This window comes from Panthera leo, chromosome A3, assembly GCF_018350215.1.
Source record: "Panthera leo isolate Ple1 chromosome A3, P.leo_Ple1_pat1.1, whole genome shotgun sequence".
NCBI lineage: Eukaryota > Metazoa > Chordata > Mammalia > Carnivora > Felidae > Panthera > Panthera leo.
This window is the reverse complement of record NC_056681.1, coordinates 131829145-131846591: the sequence shown is the minus strand read 5'-3', so window position 1 is coordinate 131846591 and position 17447 is coordinate 131829145. Positions and strand designations below refer to the sequence as shown.

At 55.1% G+C, this 17447-nt stretch overlaps 1 protein-coding gene across 1 annotated transcript; it reads left to right on the top strand.

Annotated features, from left to right (window-relative positions):
* Positions 1 to 8297: 8297 nt before the first annotated feature.
* KCNF1 (potassium voltage-gated channel modifier subfamily F member 1) lies at positions 8298 to 10153 on the top strand. The gene has a single exon (XM_042930299.1). The coding sequence runs from the start codon at positions 8358 to 8360 to the stop codon at positions 9840 to 9842; it is 1485 nt and encodes a 494-aa protein (XP_042786233.1). The 5' UTR covers positions 8298 to 8357; the 3' UTR covers positions 9843 to 10153.
* The last annotated feature ends 7294 nt before the right edge of the window (positions 10154 to 17447 follow it).

Below are 17447 nucleotides of genomic sequence, written 5' to 3'. Positions count from 1 at the left end.
AAGTCCAGTTTATTGATTATTTCTTTCATGGATTGTGCCTTTGGTGTTATATTTTTAAAGGCACCGCCACACCCAAGGACATCTAGGTTTTCTACTATGTTATCTTCTAGGAGTTTTATAGTTTTGTGTTTTGCGGTTAGGTCTGGAATCCATTTTGAGTTAATTTTTGGGAAGGGTGTAAAGTCTATGTCTAGATTCATTTTTTCACATATGGATGTCCAGTTGTTTCAGTACCATTTGTTGAAAAGACGAATCTTTGCTTTGTAGTCCTTTGCCCTTTTGTCAAAGAACAGATGACTGTATTTGTGTGAGTCTATTGCTGGGCTATCTACTCTATTACATTGATATATATGTTGATTTTTTTTTTTTTTTTTTTTTACTGCCACACTGTCTTGATTACTGTAGATTTGTAGTAAGTCTTAAAGTCAGGTAGTATCAGTCCTCTGACTTTGTTCTTCTCCTTCAATATCGAGTTGACTATTCTATTCTGAACCTTTTGCCTCTCCATATAAACTTTAGAATGATTTTGTCAATATCCACAAAATAACTTGCTGGGATTTTGATGGAATTGCATTGAATTTATAGATCAAGTTGGGAAGAACTAACATCTTGACAAAATGAATCTTCCTATCCATGAACATGGGATAACTTTCCATATATTTAGTTTATCAGACTTTTGTAATTTTCTTCATACAGATCTTGTTTAAATGTTGTCAGATTTATACCTAAGTATTTCTTTGGAGGGGGGTGTTAATGTAAATAGTAATGTAATAGTGTGTGTTTGAGTTAATTAACAGGGAAATTCTTCTGGGTGGGCCTGGCCTAATTAGGTAAGCCTCTTAAAAGAGGGCTTTGGTCTTCACTGAGATCAGAGAGGTTCTGCTGTTGGTCTCAAAGAAGGCTAAGCATCCATGAGTCCTATAGTTGCAAGGAAATTCTGCTACATGAACGGGGAAGAGGGGCCCGAGCCTCAGACAAGACCCCAGCCCCAGCCAACACTTTGACTGCAGCCTTGTGAGACCTTGAACAGAGGATCCAGCTAAGCCTCAGCAAGACTCATGGAAACTGTAAGATAACAAATGTTTGTCATTTAAAAATGACAAATGCTGAGTTTGTGGTAATTCGTTACACAAGAGCAGGGAACTAATGCTATATGTACAACACTGACCTTTGGGGAAGAGGAATCTGGGGAATGCAAATACGGGCTTTCCCATTTAAAAAATTTTTACGGTAAGTATATGTTAATTTTGCAATTAGAGAAAAGGAAAATGCTAAAGGACTTGTTTCTAAGAGAGTTTTCTTTTATACTCCCAGTGTGCTTAAAAATTTTTTTTTAATGCTTGTTTATTTTTGAGAGAGACAGAGCGTGAGTGGGGAAGGAGCAGAGAGACAGGGAGACATAGAATCTGAAGCAGGCTCCAGGCTCTAAGTTGTCAGCACAGTCTCAGACGTGGGGCTCGAACTCACGAACTGCGAGATCATGACCTGAGCCGAAGTTGGGCACTTACCTGACTGAGCCACCCAGGCGCCCCTCCCAGTGTGCTTTAAAAGCAAGTTCAAAAGCAAATAGCATCCACCCCTCTCCTGGTGACTGCTCTGCTCCCAACTGGTGGGGCCTGCAGCGGGAGAGTCCTCCCATTGTCTGTGCTTTTTTTCCCTAGGAAAGTCAAAGCAGCGAATCTCAGGCCCAGAGTGGGTACTACCTGCCAGCCTCTAGGACAGATGTACTCGTGCAGCATCTCTGATGCCTTCATACATATCTGGGACGCGCGGTGGCCCTGTCATGTGCACCGTCCTCCCACTCACGACCTGAGCTGGATGAGTCACGGTGAATGGAGCCAGGGAGGCGGAGGTGTGTGGGCGCAAAGGCACATGCCCACAGCAGGAGTGGCATCCAACAAGTCCAAGCCTGTCCTTCCTCCCTCCCTTTGCCTTCACATTTTCAGCATCTTATACTTCATAACGCCTGTTCACACTACGATTTTACTTGTTCCCTATACATCTTATACTCGGGAAGGAAATGTTCACTAGTTCCATTTTGCAGATGAAAAAAACTGAGGCATAGAGAATAAAAAAGCAGCTCAGGAGCTGGGACACAACTGACATTTCCTGGCGATTCAGGTTTACATCATTGTCTCCTCTACCCTTGTTCTCCATCCAACACCCCTCCTGCCAGCCGGCCTCCTGCACTTGAGTCCCAGGCACAGTTTGTTCAGACAGGAGTCGGTGGGCTTCTAGTCAATCAATTCTTTGGGACTCCAGGGGCAGCTCACTGCACTGACAGGTGCATAGCAAATGATGACATGTAAATTTCCGACGGAGTACAGAAGTGAATCCTAATGAAAGGTATTATTAAATTCAGCAAAACACAAAGAAATGTTAACTGAACAGAACTGATTATTCCATAAAAAGGGAGTAGATTGCAGCTTGTATCATTTGTTGTCTAGACAAATCACTTAGATACACATGTGCTGGTTTTAATTAGTGCCGTGGAAATTGAGCATTCTGTAGCCCAAAATGTTACTGTTCAACAAATAAAAAAATACATATTTAATAAGGAAAACTATAGCTCAGACAATCACTCCCCAATGACACCTAAATAGACTGGGTTTTTTTTCCCTTCCCTATTTAAATGAAAAACCTACACGAGTCAAAATTGCTGCTGCTTCTTGCGTCTAATAGGAGGTTTTGTGTTCCCCACCCCCTATAATATCACGAAATGTACAATTCTAATAGAAGTCATATGCAGGACTGAATACACCACAGCAAGATACTCTCTATTTTTAGCCAAAAAGTCCGGGCTGTTTTTTTTTTTTTTTTCCTGGTTTGATCCCTCAGGAAGTTCTTGATGCATCTAGCTTCCTGGCTCAAGTTTCTACACATCAGTGACTCTTGATGAGAAGACAGCCAATGGATTTTTTTTTAACCTATGGTATTCCAGCATAACCCTCCACAAAATCTGGACTGGGTGTAGGGGCAGAGTGAGGAAGGGGCCTGTGTCTAGCATGGTGGAGAAGGGGGAGGTCTAGGGAAGATGCGGCAGGTGTAAGGGAGGAGGAAGCATGTCTTGGTCTGCTTGGGCTGCCGTAACAAAACCCTTCCGGCAGCCAGAAGCCCGAGATCAAGGTCCTGATATGGATTCTGGTGAGGGCTCTCTCTCGGGCTTGTAGATGACCACCTTCTTGCTGTGCCTTCACATAGTTTACCTCTGTGTGTGTGTGCAGAGAGAGAGAGAGAGATCACTAGTCTTTTCTCAAAAGGGCACTAATCTTACTAGATCAGGGCCTCACCTTTTTAATTTTAGTTATCTCCTTAAAGGCCCCATCTCCAAACATAGTCACATTGGGGGTTAAGGCTTCAACATACGAATTCGGGGGAGGACACAATTCCTCCCCCAAACAGGCCCAGGGAGAGCACCCAGTGCGGAGGAATCCACAGACCCGCCCTGCAAGCGTGACTCCCCATGTGAATCAGGTGCATGGGGAAAGCGTGGTGGGGTGAGAAGGGAGGACTTTCTGTGCTCCAGCCTGTCAGCAGACAGGGCTCTAGGCTTGTGAGGCTTTGGGAAGGAGGCTAAGAGGCTGGGGCGTGGGGCTTGCAGGTTTGGAGGGGTGAGTGGGTGCAGTCTTCTGCTCCCCTGTCTGTGGTGCTGGGGCTGCTCCCTATAGGGCAGGGTTCCTGTGCCTCACCTCTCCCCTCCTCGTAGGTTCTGGCTTCAGGAGGTTCTGGCTTCAGGACGGCCTCAGCGCCTCCAGCAGGGGTCCTCCTCCCTGCCCTCCTTTTGTTACCAGCCCTCAGACTGCAAATACCTCCCTGGCCTTGACCTGTGACTTACAGTTGTCTCTCTCTCATGCACCTGCTGTCAGTGGCGCCTGCTCAGCTGTGAGCTGCCTGGTGACATTTGCTCTGCTGTATGTTACATCTGCTTCTCCCATGTACGCTGACGTTTTCTATACCATCTCAGGAAAAAATGCTGGTTAATCATAAATTAATTGCATAATCAACCCACTGCTGAGCAGTGAGTGACCTGAGCTCTAAAAAATGGACTGTCCAGATTCCTCACAGAACCTACTAGGCTCTATGTTTCCAGCTTCGCCCATCAGTACTGACCCGCCTCCAAATGACATGTAACCCCTGCACAGGCAAACTGGGGAGGTCCTCAGACCTCAGGGCTCAACTTCCATTCAGTCTCTTCCAGACGCCCGAGTCCGCAGCGGCAAGGTACCTGGAACCCAGAGACTTTGGATCTAGAGACCATACCGAAGGGTGGCTGGAGTCGGGGGGCCCTGCCTGCCTGAGGGATCACCACCACACCCCCCAAATGCACACCTAAGCCAAGCGAATGCCCTAAGCAAACACAGCCTCTTCCTCTTCTGACTTCTTGCCACGATATCCAGGGCCGCCCCTCGGCGCCCCCTGTAGGGAAATTCAGGAAGCACCACTCCTTGGGGGCACCTCTCAGCTACCCTCTTACTGCAAACTAGGTATTAGTTACAAAAAAACATATTTTCTACTGGAGTATGAACCCAGCTCCCATAGCCAGGGTGGAGCGCGCGCGCGCGCGTGTGTATGTGTGTATGTGCGCGCGCGTGCGCGCGCCCGCGGGCGCTTTCCATTGGAGCTCAATAAATATTTGAATAAATGAATGCGTGTTTTAAAGCCCATTAAACTTACACTAAGATGCAATTTGAACGTAATTCTGTAGGTTAACTAGGGAGCAACTGAGAAGGCCAGTGATGTGAGTAGGAACCGTAACATGAATACGGGGCGTGGGTAGGGAGCAGCGTGCTGGACTACACTGGACAGAAGAATCGGCCTTTGTGCCCGGCAGGTCTCAGTTCAAATCGCACCTCCACCGTTATCAGTTGTGTGACCAGAACACGGGCGGGTGACGGCTGTGGGCTGTGACAGCAGGGGATGGCGGTTCAGATCCCCCGCTTTGCCGCCTGCCAGGTGATCTTGGTGGGTTACCTGACCTCTTATTTCCTCAGAGAGAAGCATGTGGAAATTACACGAGCCAAGTGCAAAGCAAATATTATTACTCAACCTTTCTGAATCTCAACTTCTTATTCTGCAGTAACAGGTTGTAAGGCTGATTTTAGGCGGAAAGGACAGAAATTTGTAAAAAGAAATTGCACCAAACAGTATGTATTTTGTGTGATGTATCCTAATACAATGTTTGATACTGACTCATTAAAGAAAAAAAAAAGTGCAGTCAGTGACCTGGGAAGTTGATTTCATAATCCATTAATGGATAGAAACTAAAGGTTAACAAACCCGGCTAGGGGCATCTGGCTGGCTCAGTCGGTTAAGCATCTGACTTGGGCTCAGGTCATGATCTTACAGTTTGTGAGTTTGAGCCCCGCCACGCGCTCTCTGCTCTCAGCACGAAGCCCACTTCAGATCCTCTGTCCCTCTCTCTGCCCCTCCCCTACTCGTGCACACAGGCCTTCTCTCAAAAATAAACATTTTAAGTTCTATGTAAAAAAAACACAGTCTACAGAATTGTGTGTGCATATGTGTGTGTGTGTAAAACCTTTAATTCCAGTAGAGTTAACACACAGTGTTATATTAGTTTCAGGTATACAGTATAGTCAATCAACAATTCTATACGTTACTCAGTGCTCAGCATGAGCATCAGTCCTCTTCACCGACCGCACCCTTCCCCCCTCCTCCCCTCTGGTAACCCCCAGTTTGTTTCCATAGCTAAGAGTCTGGTTTTTGGTTTGCCTCTTTTTCCCTTTGTTCATTTGTTTTGTTTCTTAAGTTGCACATACGAGTGAAATCATGCGGTGTTTGTCTTTCTCTGACATTTTGCTTAACATTTTACTCTCTAGCTCCATCCACGTGGTTGCAAATGGCAAGATTTCATTCTTTTTTATGGCTGAGTAATATTGCATAGTATATATGTATACCACATCTTTAGCCATTCATCTGTTGGCGGGCACTTGGGCTCCTTCCGTAATGTGGAAATAAGTAAATTTCCAAGTAATAAGCCTATTGTAAATATGGCTGCTATAAACATAGGGGTGCGTGTATCTCTTCAAATTTGTGTTGTCATATCCTTTGGGGAAATGCCTAGTAATATTTACTAGGTAGTACCGAGTAGCAGAACTACTGGGTGAGAGGGTAATTCTATTTTTAATTTTTTGAGGAAACGCCATACTGTTTTCCGCTGTGGCTGCACCAGTTTGCATTCCCACCAACACTGCCTGAGGCTTCCTTTTCTTCCACATCCTCGCCAACACTTGTTTCTTGTGTTTTTGATTTTAGCCGTGCTGACAGGTGTGAGGTGATATCTCGTTGTGGTTTTGATCGCCGTTTCCTTGATGATGAGTCTACGGATTACATTTCTTTTTTCTTTTCTTTTATTTTTTTTTTAACGTTTATTTATTTTTGAGACAGAGGGAGACAGAGCGTGAACGGGGGACGGTCAGAGAGAGAGGGAGACACAGAGTCCAAAGCAGGCTCCGGGCTCTGAGCCATCAGCACAGAGCCCGATGCGGGGCTCAAACCCACGGACTGTGAGATCATGACCTGAGTCGACGTCGGACGCTCAATCGACTGAGCCACCCAGGCGCCCCTACGGATCATATTTCTAACAGACTTATTTTTCAGAGCGGATTAGAGTCACGGCAAAATTGAGAAGAACATGTAGAAATTTCCTGCCTACCTCCTGCTCCACACCGCTCAGCTTCCCTATCAATATCCCCCACCAGGGTGGCACGTTTGTTACGATCGATGAGCCTGCAGTGGCACATTATCACCCAGAGTCCATAGTTTTTACACTGGCGTTCACTCTCGAGGTTGTACATCCTGTGGGTTTGACAAATAGGTAAAGACACGTATCCCCCATTATGCTACCACCCGGGATAGTTTTGCTGCCCTAAAAATCCTCTGTGCTCGCCTAAGTCACCTCTCCCTCTAGGATATTTTTTTTCACACGGTCTCTGGGTCACAGATGATGTTCAGTAATTTTCAGTATAAATCACCCTGCCAGCTATTGCGAGGGTTCAGGCATGTGAGCGGCTGAAAGACAGCTGTGGCCACCAGCCCCGAAGAGAGACACAGCGGAGGGTGTGGGAAGGGCAGTTAAGCCTCGGAGACGGAGTGGGGAATGGGGAGGCAGGAGCCCCGGGGGGTGCAAGGGCTCTGGCCGCTAGTGGTAGTGGGCAGGGGGAGGGGGCTGCGGAAAAAACAGGACGTGGTGGACAGCTAGGGCCTCCCCGCGGGGTTTCAACCTGCTAACTCTGGGTAGATCAATCGGCCAGGACTGCAGGAAGCTTCTGGATTAAGAAGTGGCCACACCGGGCTCTACTGCCTTTTCACTGTGTGACCTTGGCCAGGTCCCTTCTCTCCTCCAGGGGCTGGACTGGATGTCCTCGCTGTTCACTGTGGAGGTGCAGGCGAAAAGGTGGCGCCCACGGCCCGAGGGGCAGCGTCGGGGGTCGTAGGGAACCTTCAAGGGCCAGGGAGGCCGGGCGGGAGTCGGAGACCCGGAGGGACCGCGGACGCGCGCGGGAGCAGCCTCGGAAGGGGCTTTGTCGGCCACGCATTCCCGCCAAGCAACAGGCGGCCGCGGGGCCAGAACTTTGGGGCCTGAGCCGCCGGCCGCTTTAAAAGCCGGGGCTCCGGGCCGCTCGGTGACCGTCCCCCGGAGGGGCGGGCGGGCGCGCGCCGGGGCGGCTGGGGCGGTGTTGCCCGAGGGTGAAGCCGCTCCCCGCCGCTGCCGCGCGTGCCTTGCGGAATTTCACCAGAAGAGGGTACAGTCTGAAAGGCTCTTGACGTCAGGCTGGAATCCCTATTGTGCTTGGAACCGGCTCGGGCAAAGCGAGCCCAAGTTCGCTCTCCGCACGCCTGGGCGGACTGCGTGGGTCCGGCAGCTCCGGGACTCGTCCCGCGCGGGAGGCGCTCGCGGGGACCCGCGCGGCTCGGGGAGCAGCCCGCCGCCGCCGCCGCCGCCGGAGGAGGAGGAGGAGGAGGAGGACGGCCGCCCGCGGGGGGACCCTAGTCCTGCAGGGAGGCCGAGCCGGGGGCGGCGGGTCGCGCCGCCCGGGAGCCGGGTGAGTGCGCAGGGCGAGGCCGGCGGCCGCCAGAGCGCCCCCCCCCACCCCCTCCACCCGCGCCGGCCGCGCGCCCCGGCGCCCCGATGCCCGCCCGGAGCCCCGCCGCCGCCGGGTGCATGCCTCCCCCGCGGCGCGCCGCTGCCGCCTGCTGCCCGCTGTGACCGCCCTTCCAGGCAGCCGGGCGCCGGGCGCCGGGCGGGCTTCCCCGAGGGCGGCGCGCGGGTGGCACCTGCGGGACCGGCGGCGGCGGCGGGGCGCGGAGCCGAGGCGGAGCGGGCGCTCGCCGGGAGGATGGACGCGGCCGCGGAGCGCAGCCTCCCGGAGCCGGGCAGCCAGGGCTCCCGGGCCGGCGACGACATCGAGATCGTGGTCAACGTGGGGGGCGTGCGGCAGGTGCTGTACGGAGACCTCCTGAGCCAGTACCCCGAGACGCGGCTGGCCGAGCTCATCGGCTGCCTGGCGGGGGGCTACGACACCATCTTCTCCCTGTGCGACGACTACGACCCCGGGAAGCGCGAGTTCTACTTCGACAGGGACCCGGACGCCTTCAAGTGTGTCATCGAGGTGTACTATTTCGGGGAGGTGCACATGAAGAAGGGCATCTGCCCCATCTGCTTCAAGAACGAGATGGACTTCTGGAAGGTGGACCTCAAGTTCCTGGACGACTGCTGCAAGAGCCACCTGAGCGAGAAGCGCGAGGAGCTGGAGGAGATCGCGCGCCGCGTGCAGCTCATCCTGGACGACCTGGGCGTCGACTCGGCCGAGGGCCGCTGGGGGCGCTGCCAGAAGTGCGTCTGGAAGTTCCTGGAGAAGCCCGAGTCGTCGTGCCCGGCGCGGGTGGTGGCCGTGCTGTCCTTCCTGCTCATCCTCGTCTCGTCCGTGGTCATGTGCGTGGGCACCATCCCCGAGCTGCAGGTCCTGGACGCCGACGGCAACCGCGTGGAGCACCCGACGCTGGAGAACGTGGAGACGGCGTGCATCGGCTGGTTCACGCTGGAGTACCTGCTGCGCCTCTTCTCGTCGCCCAACAAGCTGCACTTCGCGCTGTCCTTCATGAACATCGTGGACGTGCTGGCCATCCTGCCCTTCTACGTGAGCCTCACGCTCACGCACCTGGGCGCCCGCATGATGGAGCTGACCAACGTGCAGCAGGCCGTGCAGGCGCTGCGGATCATGCGCATCGCCCGCATCTTCAAGCTGGCCCGCCACTCCTCGGGCCTGCAGACGCTCACCTACGCCCTCAAGCGGAGCTTCAAGGAGCTAGGGCTGCTGCTCATGTACCTGGCCGTGGGCATCTTTGTCTTCTCCGCCCTGGGCTACACCATGGAGCAGAGCCACCCCGAGACCCTGTTTAAGAGCATCCCCCAGTCCTTCTGGTGGGCCATCATCACCATGACCACCGTTGGCTACGGGGACATCTACCCCAAGACCACCCTGGGCAAGCTCAACGCGGCCATCAGCTTCTTGTGCGGGGTCATCGCCATCGCCCTGCCCATCCATCCCATCATCAACAACTTCGTCAGGTACTACAACAAGCAGCGGGTCCTGGAGACAGCGGCCAAGCACGAGCTCGAGCTGATGGAACTCAACTCCGGCGGCGCGGCTGAGGGCAAAGCGGGGTGCTCCCGCAGCGACCTGGACAGCCTCCTGCCGGAGCCCGCGGGGGAGGAGGGGCCGAGCTGGAGCAGCCGGCTGAAGATCTCCCACAGCGACACCTTCATCCCTCTCCTGACCGAGGAGAAGCACCACAGGACCCGGCTCCAGAGCTGCAAGTGACGAGGGTCTTCCGGGCACAGACGGACTTGGGCCAGCGGACGGAGGGGCAGGTGTGGCGGGCCCATCAGTGACTTCCTGGGAGGGGCTGTCCTTTGTCCCCTCCACGGTCTCCTGAACAGAACTCTGGAGGCCCTCTCGGGCACCCCTGGTGAGGCTGGGTAAGACCCCTTTCTGTTGTCGGCTGTCAGGAGCCGGGGGTGGGGGGGGAGGGGGAGAGCGGGGGTGTCTAGGAGTCACGGGCAGTGTGGGGTGACGGAGGGCACGGTCTGGCCGACGGCAGGAGCCCTCGCCCGGTTCTGTATCTCCTTCAATAAAGCCTCCTGCTCTGCGCACCCACCTGTGTCATAGGTTCTGTCACAGGCTGGAGGTCCCTCCACCCCTCAGACATGCCTTAGGCACACTCTGGTGCCAGGCCAGGAAGTAGGTGTGCAGCCCCCGGGGGGCGGGGGTGGGGGAGGGGCTATTTTTAGTTGAGAGCTAATTAAAGAAGGGTTCATAGGCAGGGTTCAGCACCGAGAAGCCTTGCCACATTCCAGGAGGCTCTGTGCGGGCGACTCCTTCCTTCTGTTTCCTTTCGAGGAAAAGCTTGCACCCTGGAGGGGGAGAGGTCGCAGAGCTCGCAACGCCCAGTGGCGCGGTCACCATTTATTCACCACCTGCGGGAAGCCCTATTCGTGACTTTTTCCATTCCTTCCAGCAACCCTGCTGGATAGGTATGCCCATTTTACAGACGAAGAAAACTGAGGCCCAGGACCACACAGAGCAGGGATTCAGCCCCAGGGGTGAAGATCCCAATGGCCAGGCATTCTCTTTGCTGTAAGCTGGCTTTGGGGCAGAGGCATGTGCCTGAGCCTAGAAGCGGTGGAGGGTCTGTGGACCAGAAGTGCTGAGGGTGGCTGTTCCCGTCCTCCAGCTCCTCCTGCCTTCTAGAACCAGTACCTCGGAGGCATCAGCTGAATGGACAAGCCTGAGCATGCACAGGTGGCCCACTTCCAGCCTGGTCTGAGGGCCCCAGAGCAACAGAGACAGACAGACGTGGGCTTGAAGCCCAGAGAATGAGGAGGATCGCTCTGAGATGCCTTCAAGCTCCGACACTTTTTTCTAGCGTCCCTCCCTCGCCACTTTCTTTGTAGCTGTGTGGTCTCAGGCCTGTTGATGAACCTCTCTGATCCTCATTGCGATCGTTCCTTAAAGGGAGATATCAGAATGAACTCGGAGAACCATGGTGCTTAGCACAGTACCTGGCGCACAGTAGGTACGCAGCAAAGGGCAGTCATTTCTGTCACCGTGTGCTGAGAGGGAGGTGAGCCACACAGCTGTCCACTCTGGCCTCCAGGGTCTGGGCTGGGCATGCAGGGCGGCAAGGGGTGGGGCCAGGGCACGGCCACACTGTTTACATAGTCAAAGGCAGTCCCCTTGGCACGGAGTTGGCCCCGGCAGGCCCCTCTCTCTGGCTGTCTCTCTTCCAGGAACCCCAGAGCTCTGTTCTCCCTTCCCCGGCTGAGGCAGCTGATGCCCAGGGAGGAGCCATGGTGGGGGAGGAGGGTAGGTGGTCCCCCCCGTCTTTCCCCTTCTCCGGGCCCTGGTTTTCCCACATACATACGGAGGGATGATTTCTCGGGGCTCCTTCCAGGATTTCGAAGCCTAGGGTGTGAACGTGTTGTGTTGGGGATTCCAGGGGGTGGGAGGCTGCCACGTGGGTAGGGGGACTTGGAGAGGAGGCCTTGAGAAAGAGGGGCGCAAGGCCCTGAGTCAGTGTTGTGTGCACCTCCCCCAAGTTTCACCAGGGAAACACTGGGTCAGGTGACCCAAGGAGGGCAGAGGACCGGTGGGGCTGGGGTTGGGGGACTCAGCGGGAAGGGGAGAAGTGGGGAGAAGGGGGCTTGTTGCGTGGGGTCCTGGTCTGTGTGGACCTAGCCTGGGGGGGGGGGGCTCTGATGCCTGAGTGGGGGAACAAGTTTCCCGATGGGGGGAGGCCAGGAGGACCCCGGATCGGGAGGGTCCTTCCCGTTGATTCACCTGGGGGTCAGGGGAGGGTATCTTTACGGCTACAAAAGCATCCTGGAGCCCAGCTCATCTACTGGGGGGGGAGGACACCATGTCTGGAGACGGTGATTTGTCTGAGACCCTTCATGAATTAGGCTTAGGTGGTATTCTGGTGTCAGAGGAGCTCAGAGAGCGACAGGCTTGTTGTGGAGGAGTGGCCAGGGAGCTGTGGGGACCCCCACCCCCCACCGCCCCACCACGGGGAACCTTTCCAGGGCACAGTAGAACCACCTGGGTCCAGGCTGCGCCCACACCCATTACATTAGAATCCTCGGGGGACAGCCTGGCATCAGAATCTTTTAGAAACTTGAACGTGCACACGAGTCAGCTGGAGAGCCTGCCAGAATGCAGGCTTTGAATCCATAGATCTGCCTGGGCCCCTGAAATTCTGCCTTCTCCTCAAACTCCCAGAGACGGCCGCCACCTTCCAGGAACCCCGGGGCTGATCCTTCAGCCACGCTTTCAGTTATCAAACTATGGCCCGCCCCCCCGCACATGTACAGTCCCTGGGGTAAGGACGTTTCCCACATTTGTAAATGCTTAAAAAATAGTCAAAGAAAGAATAACATTTTGTGACCCATGAAAAGTGTCTGAAATTCAAATAAAGTCTTCGTGGGACAGCCACGCCCATTTCTCAGATCCTCTCGGGCCGCTCTCAGCTACAGGGGCAGAGGTGAGGAGTTGTGGAGGAGATCACGTGGTCCTCAGAGCCTAAAATATTTCTCTGCAGTAACGGTGTGCCCCCCACCACCCCCCGCCCCCCGGGGCTGTTGGGAAATGGGAGCTCAGTCAGGCCTTGGAGAGTGAGTAGGAGCGGAAAGGGCCGTGCCAGCACCAGGGGCATCCTGAGCAAAGACAGGAGTGCGGGGCCCTCTTCAGAAGGGGGGAGACTTGTGTCCCTGGGGGTCACGGCTCCCCTCCTTTCTTTCCTTCCGAGAGTCCCCGAGTCCCGGTTTCCTGCATCAGTGTCTCTGCAGTCCCCACTCCTCTTTGCAAACCAGTCTCTCCTTCCTTTCCTGACCTCTGGTCCCGAGGCTCACCGAACCTCCCCGGTCCTGGGCCTGGGGCCTAACATCCTTTCCTTGGACTTGGGTGATTCTGAGAAACTTTTTGGGCCTCGTTAATTTCTGAGAGAGAACGAAAGAGAGGGAGATGTTTCTTCGAATCGCAGAATATCCAAGTTAAAAGGAAAATAGGCATGGTCGAGTCCACCTGTCCTCCCATTGCGCTGATGGGAAAACTGAGGTGGCAAATCGTGCAGTTGAGTGAGAGGCGGGGGGGGGGGGGGGTTAATGAAAGGCCCGAAGTTCACAGCCGGATTGGGGGTCCCCTTTGTTCTCACAACATTGGGAGCATGGAGTGCCATTTTGAAAATACAGAACTGGGAGTGCAAGACTGTGTGTGTGTGTGTGTGTGTGTGTGTGTGTGTATGAAAACAAATCACGAGGGAATTAATTATCTTCAGTTTTACAGATAAGGAAACGTGGCAGAGGTGGGAGCTGTGCCCATGGCCTGCGGGGGGCCCCCCCCTCACCCACAGCCAGGTCACGATGCTCTCCCCTCCCCCCCACCTCCCCATCTCCATGAGAACTCAGGGCCCCCCAGAGCATCTCCCCTAGCATCCGGCCCCAAGAGCTTCCCCATGGTGTGAGAAGCCATCATTCCAGATGGACCGGTTCTGGTGGTGGTGTTTTTTTTAAGGAAAGAATGAGAAGGAAAACACATTTCCTTGGGCAAACAGCCTCAGACCAGATGCTCGGGCCACGCAGAGTTCAAGAGCCCTGTTGGCATTTGTAGGAGGTGTCTGGGGCATAAAACCTGCCATCTGGGGTCTTGAGGTACCACATCAAACAGTGAGGCAAAATACCCAGAAAATGGGGGGGGGGGGGATCTATGAGAATGGCAAGACCTGAAATTACTTAACACTTCCTGAAAAATCCTGACAGAGGCAGGGTAGACTCCAGCAAGGGCCCAGGGTTACAGTAATGGGTGCACATTGCCCGATTCAAAGGGGTCCTGTGAACGGGGGCATTTGGGTGGATGATGGGCCAGGGTGGGGAATGCTTAGAAGGCAGGGGGCCTTGCCTGCCCCTGGCCCGGGCTGGGAAGGGGCTGCCTTGCTCCTCTGCAGCCCCAGCCAGACCCGGGCCTCCCCGCTGCTGCCGAGCAGGAAGATAATTAAATGTCTCCGGGAGCCTCCTGACATCTCCTGGGAAACCGGGGACAGGTGTTTCCAGAAAGACCTCCCACCTTTCCCCAGAGACAAGACAGCCCCATGCTCTGTGCTCACAGGAACGTCTTTGGCCGCAGATGTGTAAGGGGATTTCAGCTGTGCTCATAACGTAAGGGGGAGCCCCCCTCTGAAATGCCGTTCCTGGCTTGTACCAGCCTAAGACGCGGCTACAGGGATGCTGTGGGTTTCCCAAAGGGGGGAACAAAAAACAAACAGAAAACAAGAATCGGGAGGCTGTGCTCTGTCGTCTCATTGTTTCTGAGGCTGTCACTAAGCCTGGGTGCCAGCCGGAATCGTGACTTTACCTCCCCCCTCTTGACTACCGGCCGGGAAGGTGTGCCTGCCCCAGCGTCAGACGAGACTGCCGTGTAAATTGCCCGCGGTCGCACGCCTAAAGGGAGGTCGGCGTGGGACTCCAGACACCCTGCGGGGCAGCGTCCCTCCTCCTCCGGGGAACGAGCCACCGCTGGCCGGGAGGGAAAGAGAGCCCCGAACGGGGCACCTGCTGGCAGCCACATGGTTTCTTCCCCAGCACAAACGTGATGCCTGTTGACGAGGGCTCGGCTGGGAACACGAGACCTGCACTTGCCACGGCGGCAGCCCAGCTCTGGCCGAAGGGGCCGATACCCGTGCTGGGGCCAGTTGCCACTGGCACGCGTGCTGGCCCAACGGTCAGGAACCCGGGTTTGAAGCCAGCGGCCTCGTCTCTGCCATATTCGACTCGTCCGGCTCCTTTGCTGGAATGGAGGGGGCGGGTCACGCTCGGCCTTGGAGTGGAGGCCCAGCCAGGTGACAGGGGAACTGGAGCCCCCGGGAACCCGGAACCCGTGTGGCTACGGGAGGTGAGAGCCAGAGCCCCACCCCCGTGGCGCCTCCCCAGCCCCAGACTAATAGCTTGGCGCTCAAGGCCCTCCAGGGCAGGCTCCAAAGTAGGTCTCCAGCTTTATTTCACCCCTCCGCTGCACCAGACCCAGAGGCTTTTCACATCCCCAAACACTGGTGCATTGGAACTCTCCCCTCGGAGCAGAGGACTCCTATTGTCCCTATGGCCCTTCCAGCTTTTCCACCGTCAGAATTCTACTCCTGCTTCCGGACCGGGCTGAAATGCCCTCCTCCCTTCTCAGAGCCACGGCTGCCCGCCGCATGGCCCAGACAGGGCAGCAGCTGTGCTATAAAGATTCTGGAGCCAACCCCCGGGCTCTACCCCCGGGGGAAACGGACCGCAGGAGAGGTCACGTGGCTGCGGAGAGCCGCAGGGTTGGCAGCAGTCCGAACGGGACCCCTGATCCCGTCTCCACGCTCGGCTCCCTCTGTCCCCTCCCCATCCCCTCCTGGCTACAGGTTTGGGCCAAGCTTCCAGTTTTAGAAATTTGGCTGAAAGGTGGCCCCTCACAGCTGCCCCGTCGCGGACACATGCGGCGTGGCCCCGGGCACGAGGGCAGAGCCCAGGGCTTACCGTCTGAAAACGCTTTGCAGACTTTTGCTGCCACGTCTTCACCTTGTAAAGTCTTGAAGTTCACAGGCAGAATAAGGGGTCTGTATCCTTCTCTACATCTCACAGACCTGGGAGCACACGATGAAAGTGCCAGACAGCGTGTGTGTGTGTGTGTGTGTGAATAAATCTGCTTCCGCCTTCTAAATGAAAGGAAGACACTGGTAAGTCCCGAAGCCTGGGGACCGAGGCCCTACTGTCCCTGCCTCACACTGCCTTTCCTTGTGCTGCTGGTCGGACAGTGACCTGTGCCATGAGCCCCCGAGGGCAGGCTTGCCTATGCGCCACGGGTCTGTCTCCTGGCACTTAAACCAGTGCCTGGTACACAGTGGGTGATTCCAAAATGCGAGATGAATGGCCACGGTGCCACGGGTGGCCAGACTCCTGGCCAGACCTAGACCTTCTCTTCCTTGTCTTCTACGCAAGGCTGTCTTCTCTCTTGGTGGTGGGGTCTGATCATCAATCTCCAATGTAGGAGAGGGGGGTTCACCCACCTGACAGTTCTCCGTGGCACCAGCGGGCTGTCTACGATTTAACGCAATTCCGACACCGTCGGCCAGAGACAGCAGCAGGTTCCGCAGGTTAGAGGCTCGGTCCTACGAGACCGCCTGTGCCAGCTGTTGGTGGCCTGGAGGTCCCAACGACCTCCTCTAACTCAGGACGCCAGCCACCAGTTCAGGCTGTCCGTCACCTGGGCTTCTGACCCCACTGTCTGTACATCAGAAGTCATACCATCACTTCCTTGGGTTTGATTAATTCGCTAGAGAGGCTCACAGAACTCAGAACAACTCCGCTGCTCCTGGGGGAAGACCCACTTCAAAAGGGGGGCATTCACTCGGTTCAGGGAGGCCGTGGGAGGGTGGAATCCCATTTGGGGGATGAGCAGGTGACTCCCTAGGCCCTCACCCCCTCTCTGCCTCTGGTGGGTCTTGAGCTGCGGGGTCTAGAAGCCATATTCTTCCCAGATGATGTTCTGAAGTGTCGTTCAGAATACAAGGCGAACCCCTGCCATTCTCACTTCCCGAAGCCAGTACCCCCAGGGAAAACGGCGCCTCGGGGGTCTGGGGAACCTAGGAGCCCGGCAGCCAGAGGGCCTCTGCTGTATCCGCTGTAGCCTGTTGACTATAAAAACCCACTCACTTGTCCCCTGCTTCCAATCTGGGCCCTGAAATCCATTTTCTATGCAACAAAGTGATTTGTCAAGACTGCTGATTCAGTCATCACCTTGCTTAACTTCCTCCTTCTTCCTGCCCCCCAACCCGGCCCTTGAGGTGAGGCCCAAATTCCTTGTCCCTTTGAGGCCTCCAGGATGAGGCTGTGTGGCTTGCTCCTCCCCTATCCGTCTCTGTTCCACTCTTACACAGGCCAACCAGTGGGATGCTCTGGGCTACAAGTGACCAGGAAACCTGACCCACACTGACTTAAACAATAAGGTTATGCTTCAGGCTAACGGCAGGTGGGTTGCAGGTGTGGCTTGATTCAGGGGCCTGGATCCCTTTCCCTGCAGTTCTCCCAGCTCTGTCTCCCCCACATGTGGGCCCTGTCATCAGATAGCAGGATGGCTGCAGCAGGTATATGCTCACCCCTAGAGAAACATCCAGAAGGAGAAGAGGCAGAGAGAATAAAACTTTCCCAGAAGCTCCCAGGAGATGCCCCTTAGTCCCTTCTCAATGGGCTAAACTGGGTACTATGCCCATTGTTGGATCCATTCTTGTGGTCAGGGGAAGGCTGTTTGCTGATGCCTGGGTCACCGCAGTCCTCACTGACTATCGATGGAGCTGTTGTGATCAGGCTGGAATATTCAGGGTGTACGCTTGGAGATGGCCAGTCCCCA